Here is a 13,924-nt window from a genome sequence, read left to right as displayed (position 1 = left end):
CTCTGTATTGAAATGCCAAACATGCCAATTTCCTCCTAAATTTTCTAAGCGTCATCCATATTTTCCTATTTGGAAAGATAATTACAATTTTAAAAAATCTATTACTTCCTTGTTCCAACCTCTTAGTAATGACTTTTTTTTTTTTAATTTTAAAGTTTTTTAAAGTTTAATTTTAAAGATCTTCTAAAACACTAGCATGAGCTTAGATTTCATGCACTACAGATTCAGACCGAAATAGTTCCTTTTTTGGGTTCCTAGCAATTACAGATATTCAAAGTATCATTCTTTATTTGGGTATCTATTATACCATGTTAGGGCTTCCCTGGTGGCTCAGATGGTAAAGACTCTGCCTGCAATACAAGAGACCCAGGTTGAGCCCCTGGGTCAGGAAGATCCCCTGGAGAAGGGAATGACTACTCATGCCAGTATTCTTGCCTGGAAAATTCCATGGACAGAGGAGCCTGGCAAGCTACAGTCCATGAGGTAGTAAACAGTCAGACACAAATGAGAGACTAACACTTTCTATACCATATTTTAGAGAAGGCAATGGCACCCCACTCCAGTACTCTTGCCTGGCAAATCCCATGGACAGAGGAGCCTAGTAGGCTGCAGTCCATGTGGTCACTAGGAGTCAGACACGCCTGAGCGACATCACTTTCACTTTCATGCATTGGAGAAGGAAATGGCAACCCACTCCAGTGTTCTTGCCTGGAGAATCCCAGGGACAGGGGAGCATCATGGGCTGCCATCTATGGGGTCTCACAGTGTCAGACACGACTGAAGTGACTTAGCAGCAACAGCAGCATACCATATTTTATCTAATCTATTCATCTTGGACTTAAACAAAGATGTTAATAAATTCTGGTAGGATCAGATGAATGCCCCAAATCATTGAAAAGTAGAAATACGTTTTCTGATTCTAAAATCTAGCCTTTGATAAGTAGGGTACTATTATTCTTTTAAAAGCCTCAATGAGCTCTTGTTTTATCTGTTAAATTAATCTTACCATCTTTAAAATGCCTTAAATCAGAGATTTTCAACTTTAATGTGCTTAGAAAATCACGTTGTAATAAAGGTAGATTGTTGATTCCTAAACCTATTGTCTCCGTGGGCCCTGGTAAACCCCAGAAACCTGCATTCATAAAATCCCATCACACTTTGAGCAAGGCTCCCCAAAAACAGAATCCATTCCCTTCTGCCACCACTATTTGGTCAGGTTTTTAATTAACAGTCCAAGGAAGACCATTTGAGAAATACAAAATCAATTACAATTTGAAATGCTTTATTTTGTAACCTTCCTTAAATAAACTGTAAGAAACAAGATGGAAGTTCAGAAAAGCAACATGATTATTTTATGGGCTGTGGACATGTATCATTATTGCTATAAGGGCTATGTGTTTTCATTCAAATCCCTTCAAGTTATAGGCACAAGTTAGCTTACTTAAAAATTCAAATTTCAAACTTCTAAACCATACTATAAAAATTCAACAGAAAATCCTCTACCCATTATCTAACACCTTGATTTGCTAGTTATGTAAGTGTGTTATATACTCAGGATAAGACCTTGGATCAAGAACATCTCCTCGTCACTGGTGCTGAAGGACGGGTGAGGTAAACCTCAGGCAAACATGTGGCCTTGCAATGAGAGAGGAATCGCCCTAGACAGAAAGACACTAAAAACTTTCAGCCTGACGCTTTTGTTTTTCGTTGGCAATATTAAATAACTTTTTCAGATCACCTAACCACTGTCTAAGCATCCCAGCTTCATAATCCACATAATATTGCTTATTGGTTATTAACCAAATGAGTTAGTGATCACTTTCATAAATTAGTTTAGCTCACTAGGAGAGAAAAATAAAAGATAGTAGTATTATTATCATATATAATCATTTACATATTAATGTGAATACCATACTTTAAAAGCTCTAAATAGCATAAAAGAGAAAAGTATCTTATATAGAAGCCAGGCAGTAATCCTGAATTTTGAAATCTGACTTCTACACTCTGTGTTTTCATAAAGTAAATTTCATTTTTGCATTGTTCTTCGGGATCTTTTGTGTCTTTAATGTAAAAGAATGGCATTATTAATAAATATATACTTATGCTAATGAAATAAAAGATATTTACTCATCTTCCATGAATTTTTCATTAACTTTCTCATATATTATAAAACTGTAGAAGAAGTTTGCCAAGAATATCAGGGGTTTGACTGGGTGTTCTTTACCTTTTGAGAACTTGCTTAAAGATTATTTATTCTCAAATGACAAAAGATGTAGATACAACATATATAAAAATGGATGACAAGTTGTGTGACTTCCAGTATTAAAGAGGTGCATTTCTGCAGTCACTGGAATAAGTAAAATTTTTAATTCTGAACAATGTAGAAAATTTAAGCCTTATTTTGCTCCTGAAAGTACTCAGGGAACATTATGTCAATTAGCATGAGTAGACTAAATTTGAGGGGTGGCATTCCAGTCTAGTAGATTATTATTTCACCAAGGGAAATGAACTATTTTTACAACTCTTCTGAAGCAGATAACATCCACCAAGTCATGTTTCCATCACTATTACAACCAGATGGCGCTAGTGGTAAAGAACGCACCCGCCAATGCAGGAGATGTAAGAGATGTGGGTTCAATCCCTGGGTGGGGAAGATCCCCTGGAGGAGGGCATGGCAACCTGCTCCAGCATTCTTGCCTGGAAAATACCATGGACAAAGGAGTCTGGCAGGCTACAGACCATAGGGTCGCAGAGTTGGACATGACAGAGGCGACTTAGTGCACAACCGTATCAAGAAGCAATGTGAGTTTTTACAAAGTCCCAAGTGTTTTCTTTGCAAAGAGGTGAGAGGACTGTTTGGTTGAGGTGCTTCTCTCAATTAATTAGATGTTAAATTATTAATGGCACATGATACTGCTCCCTTGAGGAATACACCAACTAGAAAGCCCAGATTTGACTTCATCAGCTCACAGTACAAAGCCTGATTCCCAAGCAGGATTTACAAGGATCTGGCAAAGGATGGAAGTGTGGGTACCGCTTTACCTCTTTACAGTGCCAGGAAGGGGAGAGCCCAGAGTTGGTGTGACCAACACGAATCTTAAAGAGCGTCCCAATGTCTCCAACCGTGATCTGTAAAGGAACCACAAGAATTTCTTTCTATGTAATTTCATAAAGTCCATTTTTAAAACCTTATATTACAATATTATATGCTGACAGAATAAGCAATCAATAAGATCTCAGAATTATACAAATTTACACACCTAACAACAGACTGCCAAAATATATGAAGCAAAAATGGACAGAACTGAATGAAGAAATAGTCTACAAAAATTGTCAGAGACAATTTGAATAACTCCCTTCTTTGAATAACTATAGAACAACTAAACAGAAGATCAGTAAGAAAACAGAGGACTTGAACAACATTAGACACCAACTAGATCTAACAGACAGAAGGTTCCACTTCAACAAGCAAGAATACAGAGTTTTCCTGTGGCTGATTCATACTGATGTTTGGTAGAATCAATGCAATACTGTAAAGCAATTTTCCTTCAATTAAAAATAAGTAATTAAAAAAATAGTAACATAGAGTTTTCTCAAATGCACATAGAATATTCTCCAATATAGATTATATGTTATGTCACAAGTAGGCTTTGACAATTGAGTACCTTTTTTAACTATAATGTAATGAAACTAGAAATATATACAAGAAAGAAAACTGGAAAATCCCCACATGTATGTAAATTAAACTACATACTCCAGCAATGAATGAGTCAAAGAAATTCCAAGGGAAATTTAAAAATATTTTGAGATGGATGAAAATAACATACAAAAAAACATAGTGGAGGGGACATCCCTGGAGGTTTAGTGGTTAAGAATCTGCCTTTCAATACAGGAAATGTGGGTTTGATTCCGGTGGGGGAACTAAGATGCCATGTGCTGCTTGGCAACTAAGCCCACATGCCAAAACTACTGAGCCCACATGAGCGCTGAAACAAAAACAATTCCACTGCTGTCTCCCCTGCTTCATCTTTGCTACCTCTGTTTCTCCCTATATCTTGATCTCAGTGGGTCTAGCCAAGACCTAATCACTTGATAACAACTTCTGTGCTTTCCTTTATCATTTTTCCCTTGTGACCTTGACTTTTAGGCTTATCTGTTAAAGCCTCACACAGAAAGGCACAGCCCTTGCTCCTGACGGTCATGAGTATAGAAACAACAAATGCTGGTCATCCAGTATTTCTCTCTAGCTATTGTGTCTTACCATATCGTAGTTTTACTTACGTGCAATCCACTGGAGCAAAAAAATTGCCACAAATTACTTTTGACTGAGCTTCTGCAAGACACATGTTATTATGATAAGAGGTACCCAATTCGACAGACTGCATTCATTCCAAAGTATTAATACCTACTAGACGCATCCCTATGTTATCAGGTTTTACTCAGTTTTGCTACTCACAGTAAATGTGTCTTCATGGCCATGCTGAAATCGGGCTCCATCCATTCCATAAAGATATATGGGGGCTGAACTTCTATGTTGTCCATACAATATAATATAAATCTGTGAGCTGGTCCCGGCATTTGGCAAGTCACTGGTGATTATGGAAACTTTCCAGTTACCACCTATACATGCACAAACAACACAGAGACTTACAACAATTTATATAACGGAAGACTAGGAAGACCAGGTCACCATGAAGCTGAAAGAGTTCAAGATGGACATAACTTACTGTTTCCATCTCCTCCAGAAAAGTGCTATCACACAGGATTTAGAGCTGATTTTTTAATACTCAGTAAAATGATTGCCTCCTACGGTGTAACTGGGAGAATATTTCCTAGAAGATCTTTAATAAAGTTGTCATGGTTGATCATGTGTGGACTCCAAGAGTCACTATTTAAGTTCTCCTAAGTTCCCAGAAGATGGTGATTGCAGCCATGAAATTAAAAGATGCTTGTTCCTTGGAAGGAAAGTTATGACCAACCTAGATAACATATTTAAAAGCAGAGACATTATTTTGCCAACAAAGGTCCGTCTAGTCAAGGCTATGGTTTTTCCAGTGGTCATGTATGGATGTGAGAGTTGGATGGTGAAGAAAGTTCAGTGCTGAAGAATTGATGCTTTTGAACTGTGGTGTTGGAGAAGACTCTTTTTTTTTTTTTTTTAATTTCATTTTATTTTTAAACTTTACAATATTGTATTAGTTTTGCCAAATATCTAAATGAATCCGCCACAGGTATACCCGTGCTCCCCATCCTGAACCCTCCTCCCTCCTCCCTCCCCATACCCTCCCTCTGATAGTCCCTTGGACTGCAAGAAGATCCAACCAGTCCATTCTAAAGGAGATCAGTCCTGGGTGTTCAGTGGAAGGACTGATGTTGAAGCTGAAACTCCAATACTTTGGCCACCTCATGCAAAGAGTTGACTCATTGGAAAAGACCCTAATGCTGGGAAGGACTGGGGGCAGGAGGAGAAGGGGACGACAGAGATGAGATGGCTGGATGGCATCACCAACTCGATGGACATAGGTTTGGGTAGACTCCGGGAGTTGGTGATGGACAGGGAAGCCTGGTGTGCTGCGATTCATGGGGTCACAGAGAGTCAGACATGACTGAGCAACTGAACTGAACTGAACTGAAATTTCTAGAATTTTAACAAAACATCTCCAATAGTCTTAGCTCTGACATATGATATATACACTCATAATTATATCTTTTAATATCTTTTGAGTCCAGATGTTTATTTTCCAAAATTAAAATTATGTAATAATTTACATAAACATAAAAATTGGAATCAGATAATTTAAAGGAATTTCAAAAGTCACCTGATACAATATCTTCACTTATTAAGTATTCCTAATTAAAGTAACCGGGAGAAGGCAATGGCACCCCCACTCCAGTACTCTTGCCTGGAAAATCCCATGTATGGAGGAGCCTGGTAGGCAGCAGTCCATGGGGTCGCTAAGAGTCGGACACAACTGAGCAACTTCACTTTCACTTTTCACTTTCATGCATCAGAGAAGGAAATGGCAACCCACTCCAGTATTCTTGCCTGGAGAATCCCAGGGATGGGGGAGCCTGGTGGGCTGCCATCTATGGGGTCCCACAGAGTCGGACACGACTGAAGTGACTTAGCAGCAGCAGCAGCAGCAATTAAAGTAACTAAGTTTCACAGATGTTAAGTAAATTTTGTACCACCCAGTAACAAATAAAAACAGTGCTAGACTATATACAGTTCCTGGTGAACATAACTGAGATAAACTAAATATATTTAAAGTAGTATGATATTCAGTCTAATTTTGCCAGGTTTCCTTGGAGTAAACATCAAGAACTGATTAACAAGAAAACTAAAGTAATGAAAAATCAGGGAAACACACTCAAGCTTATATCAAAAAAGAGAAAATGAGGCAGTAAAATTCAGAACTGTGAACTTTAGTAATATTGTACTCTAGAGTGTGAATTACTCTCACCCATATTTGAACCAAAGTATATTTCCTATCTTGATCATTCAAATAACAATCAAATTCTAGATTTAAATTTTACTTATCTGGTACAATAAATATATGTTAAATGAATGTCTATTTTTTAAAATCTACTTTAAAACAAGAAATTCTACTTAAGTTTTCCAACAGTAAAAAGGCATGTTAGGCTACCAAATCATCTTGGTAGACAATCAGTTAGTAAATAAAAATGCTGTTTTAAAGAACTGAAAGATGGACAGGCTGTCTTTAACAATGGCAGAAGCAACTAAACTGTAATTACAAACTACAGAGCTGGGAAAACCCTAGCTGTTTTCTGTACAGTAACTGTATGTTAGCACTTGTTTGAATAAAATGAAAGAAAGCTCTTCAGCTTTTGCTGCCTTAGAAATGCAGCAAAGAGTTCAGGGAGATCAATACTCACTAAATGTACAAGGACCAAATCAATAGGGAAAGAAATTGCCTTTTCCAACAACTACGATGCGAAAAGATGAAAGGTATAGGAACAGAAATAAAACTGAAAATAATGAAATATGAAGTCTGTTTACCATATGTTTTTGCACCTCTTTAAATCACTAAAACCTTAACCTTGGAAGGGAGTGTTGTAAAAACCATAGTAGAATCTAAAGATCATGAACTGAGATTCATCTTTTAGTTTATAACTTCAATCAATCAACACCCTACAAGTCACTGAGTACTACTGGACCTCCAGGGTCATAGGGAGGAGTAGATGGAAATCATAGGAAGATGTCTTGGTCCTCTTCTAGTCTATAATCTAGATGAAGCAGGAAGGCCAACACACCAAAGAGGAAAAAATACCAGAACAGAACATTCTTAAGGTAGGATGTTGATGAAGTGAGGTAATGTTACAGAAAAGCTGGCAAAATAAAAATTTTTTAATTAAAAAAAAAATAACTGGCTCCAAAAATCAACAGAAATTAAACAAAGATGGTATAAAACCTTGTGCTATAATCTTTGTAAAACAGAACCCAAGAGAAGAGTGAGACATGATTTCAGGAATTTATAGGCAGCTAACCTGGCTTGCTCAGCAACATTATGGGAGGAAGAAGATGAGTAGATAAAATTCTAAAAACCTTAATCTTTATATCCTTGTTGTTACTGTTGTTGTTAAGTCACTCAGTTGTTTTCAACTCTTTGTTACCCCAAGGACTATAGCCCACCAGGCTACAAGGGATTTCCTGTCCATGGGATTTCCCAGGCAAGAATACTGGAGTGGGCTGCCATTTCCTTCTTGAGGGATCTTCCTGACACAGAGATCAAACCCATGTCTCCTGCATTGGCAGAAAGATTCTTTACCACTGAGCCACCAAGGAAGCCCATTCATACCCTATTAGGCCCTAGTTTGAAACAGCAGGTTGAAAGGTGAGTAGATGGGCTGGATAGAAATGGGATGCAGAGAATAGACAAATGGACAAATAGTTTGATAAAAGATTCAAATTACCAAAACATACACAAAATAACTAGAAATTTTCAAAAGCCCTTTATCTTTTAAAAAATAATAATTAAAATTGGTAGTTAAGTCATTTTAACAAAGAACTACAGGCCCCAGATGGTGAATTTTCTACCAAAACTTTAAGAAACAATGCCAATCCTACACAAATCCTTTGGAACAGCTCCCAACTCAGCATGTGAGATGAGCATTACTCTTGATACCAAAACCAGACTAAGGTACAATTAGAAAACTACAGAGCAATAACCCTCATGAACATAATTGAAATATTCTCAACAAAAATATTTGGAAGTGAAATTAACCACATACTTTAGGTTGATCTCAAAAATGCAAAGATTTTTAACATTTAAAAATTAATCAGTGTAATTCATTGGGCTTCCCAGGGACCGCAGTGGTTAAGAACCTGCCTGCCAATGCAGGAGATGCAGAAGACGTGGGTTCCATCCCTGGGTGAAGAAGATCCCCTGGAGGAAGAAATGGCAACTCCAGTATTCTTGCCTGGAGAATCCCATGGACAGAGGAGCCTGGCGGGCTGCAGTCCATGGGGTTGAGAAGAGTCAAATATGACTGAGCAACTGAGCACACATCAAGCCCGTGTTTGGTTTCACAGGACTTTGGACCCAAGGGAGATCACAGCCAGTGTCTCACCCATACCTGACTTACATGCTATAAAAGATAGGCTTCCACACTTTTTGAGATGCCTGGTTCCAAATAGGAAAAGGAGTACGTCAAGGCTGTATATTGTCACCCTGCTTATTTAACTTATATGCAGAGTACATCATGAGAAACGCTGGGCTGGAAGAAGCACAAGCTGGAATCAAGATTGCGGGGAGAAATATCAATAACCTCAGATATGCAGATAACACCACCCTTATGGCAGAAAGTGAAGAGGAACTAAAAAACCTCTTGATGAAAGTGAAAGAGAGTGAAAAAGTTGGCTTAAAGCTCAACATTCAGAAAACGAAGATCATGGCATCTGGTCCCATCACTTCATGGGAAATACGTGGGGAAACAGTGGAAACAGTGTCAGACTTTATTTTTTGGGGCTCCAAAATCACTGCAGATGGTGATTGCAGCCATGAAATTAAAGACGCTTACTCCTTGGAAGGAAAGTTATGACCAACCTAGATAGCATATTCAAAAGCAGAGACACCTTTGCCAACAAAGGTCCGTCTAGTCAAGGCTATGGTTTTTCCAGTAGTCATGTATGGATCTGAGAGTTGGACTGTGAAGAAAGCTGAGCACTGAAGAATTGATGCTTTTGAACTATGGTGTTGGAGAAGACTCCTGAGAGTCCCTTGGACTGCAAGGAGATCCAACCAGTCCATTCTAAAGGAGATCAGCCCTGGGTGGTCTTTGGAAGGACTGATGCTAAAGCTGAAACTCCAATACTTTGGCCACCTCATGCGAAGAGTTGACTCATTGGAAAAGACTCTGATGCTGGGAGGGATTGGGGGCAGGAGGAGAAGGGGATGATAGAGGATGAGATGGCTGGATGGCATCACGGACTCAATGGACATGAGTTTGGGTAGACTCCGGGAGTTGGTGATGGACAGGGAGGCCTGGTGTGCTGCAATTCATGGGGTCGCAAAGAGTCAGACACGACTGAGCTATTGAACTGAACTGATATGATATTATATGACAAAGGATATTTTGGACTTAAAGTTGATGCTGGGATGTGATAAATACATTTCGCATTAATTGTCTAGGACAGGAAAACTATTGTGAGTTAAGTCCCCAGAAAGCCATGTTCAAGCTCTCACTCCTGAGCTCTGTGCATGTGACCTTACATGGGGACACTATTGCTGTGGATGTGATTAGCTAAGGTAAAGTCACACTTGAGTGGCGCTGGTGTCCTTTAAAAAGAGAAGAGACAGAGACAGAAGGAAGACTGTCAACAGAGACTGGAAATATGCAGCTGCAAGCCAAAGAATTCAGACTTGTAGCAACAAGGCAGAATAAATTCCATTTTTTCCTTTTCTTAAATTGGTGGGTGCTGGCCAAATATAAACCACTAATGAGCTCAGCCGCAAAGTGTCTGACTCTTTGCGACCCCATGGACTATAACCCACCAGGCTCTTCTGTCCATGGGATTTCCCAGGCAAGAATACCAGAGTGTGTTGCCATGCCCTCCTCCAGGGGATCTTCCCAACCCAAGTATTGAACCTGCATCTCCTGCATTGGCAGGTGGGTTTTTTATCTGCTGAGCCATCGTCGGGGAAACCATGAATACCTGGGATGAAACCACTGGCCATTGTATTCCAAGCAAGGCAAAAAAAAAAAAAAAAGTGTTGCATTGCAGCTACCACTGTTTGAAGATTGATTGTGTGAAATCAAAAGTGGTCGTAAAATAAGTAACTTCTGAGTAGCAGGAAACATAGAACTAATGGAAGAGAACTGCTTCTCTAATCCTGCCAGAGAAGCCTTTCTTTTTGCTTTCCACCCCGAAGTAGCAAAATGCCAACGCTGAGAGTCCAAGACAATGATGGACGGCTTTACAGATGGGCTGTTGTGTTTGCTTCTCTGTGGCACTCCTCTGCACAAGGCCTCTAAGCACCAAGCTGACTGGACTCACACATCTTGTCCTGGCTTCTATCTACACCAAGGAGCATAAAGTACCTAGCAGTGCTTGAAAACTCCCAGCAAGGCATTCAGGGCTTTGGTCTCCAGCTGGTTGAGCAATATTTGAAGAAGACGGAAACAAGAGGAGACAGAATAACAGCAATTTTGAAAGAGAACAGAGTTAGAAAATTTTGCACTATCTGCTTTTAAGACTTATTATGAGGCTACAGTAATCAAGATGGTGTATTTTGGCATACAAATAGACACACCAATCAATGAAATAAAATAGAGAGAACAGAAATACTCCCACACATATATGGCTGAATGATTTTCAACAAAAGTCTAGCCTTTTCAATTGAGAGCATTTCACTGGGAAAAGAATAGTCTTTTCAACAAAGGGTGATGGAATAATTGTACATCCACCTGAAATAAAATGAGCCTTGGCCCTCACCTACTATCATATACAAAAAATAACCTCAAATGAGTCAAATACATCCAAGGTAAGCACTAAAACTATATAACTCCTACAAGAATACATAGAAAATCCTGTTACTGGGCTAGGCAGAGATTTCTTAGATGGGACTTGAAAGATATAAACCTTATATCTTATAGAAGATGTAAAAATAGAATTTTATTGTATTTTAAACTTTTGCTAATTGAAAGTCTCATCAATAAGAAAATTAAAAAGCAAGGTATGTACAGATGAGAGAGTTGGACCATAAGGAAGGCTGAGGACTGAAGAACTGATGCTTTCAAACTGTGGTGCTAGAGAAGACTCTTAAGAGTCCCTCGGACTGCAAGGAGATCAAACCAGTCAATTCCAAAGGAAATCAATCCTGAATATTTACTGGAAGGACTCGTGCTGAAGCTGAAGCTCCAGTACTTTGGCCACCCAATGTATAGACCCGACTCATTGGAAAAGACCCTGATGCTGGGAAAGACTGAGGGCAGGAGGAGAAGGGGGCAACAGAGGATGAGATAGTTGGATGGTATCACCAACTCAAAAGGACATGAATTTGAGCAAACTCTGGTAGACAGTGAAGGACAGGAAAGCCTGGTGTGCTGCAGTCCATGGGGTTGCAAAGAATCGGACACAACTTAGCAACTGAACAACAGACTGGGAGAAAACATGTAAAACATATATCTGAATGCTTTATATTCACAACATATAAAGAACTCTTACTACTCTAAGACTGCAAAGACCCAACAGAAAACAAGATTTGAAAAGACACTGTGCCATAAAAGACACAGGAATGACAAACACCAATAGTTACTTTAAAAAAAAGTGAAAAGTGAAGTCGCTCAGTCGTGGCTGACTCTTTGCGACCCCATGGACTGTAGCCTACCAGGCTCCTCTGTCCATGGGGTTTTCCAGGCAAGAATACTGCAGAGGGTTGCCATTTCTTTCTCCAGGAGATCTTCCTGACCCAGGGATTGAACCTGGGTCTCCTGCATTGTAGGTAGATGCTTTACCATCTGAGCCACCAGGGAAGTCCTTATAGTTACTAGGGAAATGCCAATTAAAACCACAAAGAGGTATCACTAAACACACACCAGAATGGCTAAAATTTAAAAGATGATAACACCAAGTGCAAGCAAGAATACAGAGCCACTGGAATTCTCATAAGCTGCTGCTGGGATGTGAAATGGCATAGCTACTTGCAGAAGCAACTTGCGATTTCTGATGAGTTAAATATATGATTACCATACAACCTAGCAATTTCACTGCTAGATGTTTACCTAGGAGAAATAAAAATGTATGTCTTGTAAAAAGACTTGTACCTATACTTGTGGTCTTGTCAGATCCCACACCCCCAGCCCACGTGCAATGACCCACAAGTGTGCAGGATATCATGGCCGTGGAGGTCTCCCCTCTGAGGAGCAAAAGGTTCAAGCCCCATGTCCAGCTCCCCAGTCCAGGGAAACTGCACCAGGAAAAAGTTCTCACAAGGTCTGACTTTAAAAAACAACAAACAGCAGAGCTGACATACAGGAGAAACCAAGACTGCTCTTGAAGATCTTGTGCACAAACTGACTCGACCTATGCCCCAGCAGAAGTGGCAGCTCGACAAGCGCTGGGTCACACGAGGAGCTTCACCGACTAGAGGTGACTGAAGGTGCGTGCTGGGGGCAGGGTGGAGAGCCGCCTTCAGGGGCAGGCAGTGTGCGTCCAGTGCGATGGGCAAACCCTGTGCTGCGGGCCTCACATCCTCTGCAGCTCATCTCTCAACCTTCTTCTGAGGCAGCTCCTCACAGGGGCCCCATTTGGTGGATGAGAAAACTGAGAGAATGAGTGCTGACTTCACGGAACATGGCTTCAGCATCGGTTTACCCCTTGAAAATGGGGCATGTGTATGTCCCTGAAGGTGAAGAGGGAGAACACGTGGTGTGTGTATGTGTACACTAAGTCACTTCAGTCGTGTCTGACTATTTGTGACCCCATGGACTGTTGCCTGCCAGGTTCCTCTGTCCACAGGAGTCTCTAGACAAGAACACTAGAGTGGGTTACCATGCCTTTCTCCAAAGGATCTTCTTGACCCTGGGATCGAACCAGTGTCTCTTATGTCTCCAGCATTGGCAGGTGGGTTCTTTACCACTTGCGCCACCTGGGAAGCCCAGAACACCTGACTGTTGTTTAGTTGCTAAGTTGTGTCTGACTCTTTGCGACCCCATGGACTGCAGCACACCAGGCTTCCCTGTGCTTCACCATCCCGTGGAAAACACCTGCTAGCTTCATGTGAAAACCACTCCTATCCGCCCAGCCCATAACCCATTTACTTAGCTTCAACCTGAGTTAGAGTTCTGGTTGCTCCAGTCTCCTCATCTTTCCTGGGGATGAACTCTGATGGTTCCTGATAACCAGCATTTCCTTTCATATCCCCACGACTTGTGAACTTATATTCCTTGTGAACAGTGTATTTCCTCTAATTCTGAACACTGTTAATCCATTCTGGGTTTGAGACTCGGGGCTGCCTGCACAACTGGGTCCTCAGCTCTCTGGAGCAGAGGCACACAGCCCAGGCCTGGTATGAACCTTAGCTGCTCCAGTGAGCCCACCAGCCTCCCTCCGAGGGGCCTGACCACCTGGCCGCATGTGGCACAGCTGCCATCTGGTGGCCATGGGTGGTAACTGCACCAGCCCACCTGGTTGTGTATTCCCCTGAACACAACAGGCTAGACCCCTTTCTCAGTCCTCAAGCACTTCATCTCTAAAGCAAGTCAGGTCTGTGTGCTAGTCTTAAAACTTCCTCTAACGTCATTTAATCTAGATTTCCCAATGTTTCAAGATTTTTTTTAATGTAAGCCTTGAGAAAAATTTTAAAATCCTTTGAATGTTTAAAAGAAAAAAAATGATTTTCACAGACATGACTTCATAAAATACAAGAAACTTAGTTCTATCCCTCAGCATCTTTGCGTA

General features: G+C 40.4%; 1 protein-coding gene across 10 annotated transcripts in view; it reads right to left on the bottom strand.

Annotated features, from left to right (window-relative positions):
• RP1 (RP1 axonemal microtubule associated) overlaps positions 1 to 13,924 on the bottom strand; it is a 105,131-nt gene that overhangs the window by 79,430 nt on the left and 11,777 nt on the right. For 7 of the 10 annotated variants that reach the window (XM_055546007.1, XM_055546005.1, XM_055546008.1 and 4 more), the window contains exons 3-4: positions 4,457 to 4,620; positions 3,043 to 3,129 (exon numbers count right to left, since the gene is read on the bottom strand). The exons of 1 other annotated variant lie outside the window; for it this stretch is intronic. In XM_055546007.1, the coding sequence (XP_055401982.1) occupies positions 3,043 to 3,129; positions 4,457 to 4,620 (251 nt within the window). The remainder of the gene's footprint in view (positions 1 to 3,042; positions 3,130 to 4,456; positions 4,621 to 13,924) is intronic. 2 more of the 10 variants (XR_008702148.1, XR_008702147.1) reach the window with 1 other exon arrangement.

The sequence above is a fragment of the Bubalus kerabau genome, chromosome 14 (genome assembly GCF_029407905.1).
Source record: "Bubalus kerabau isolate K-KA32 ecotype Philippines breed swamp buffalo chromosome 14, PCC_UOA_SB_1v2, whole genome shotgun sequence".
Lineage (NCBI taxonomy): Eukaryota > Metazoa > Chordata > Mammalia > Artiodactyla > Bovidae > Bubalus > Bubalus kerabau.
The sequence above is the reverse complement of the archived record's forward strand: the minus strand, read 5'-3'. Positions and strand labels throughout refer to the sequence as shown.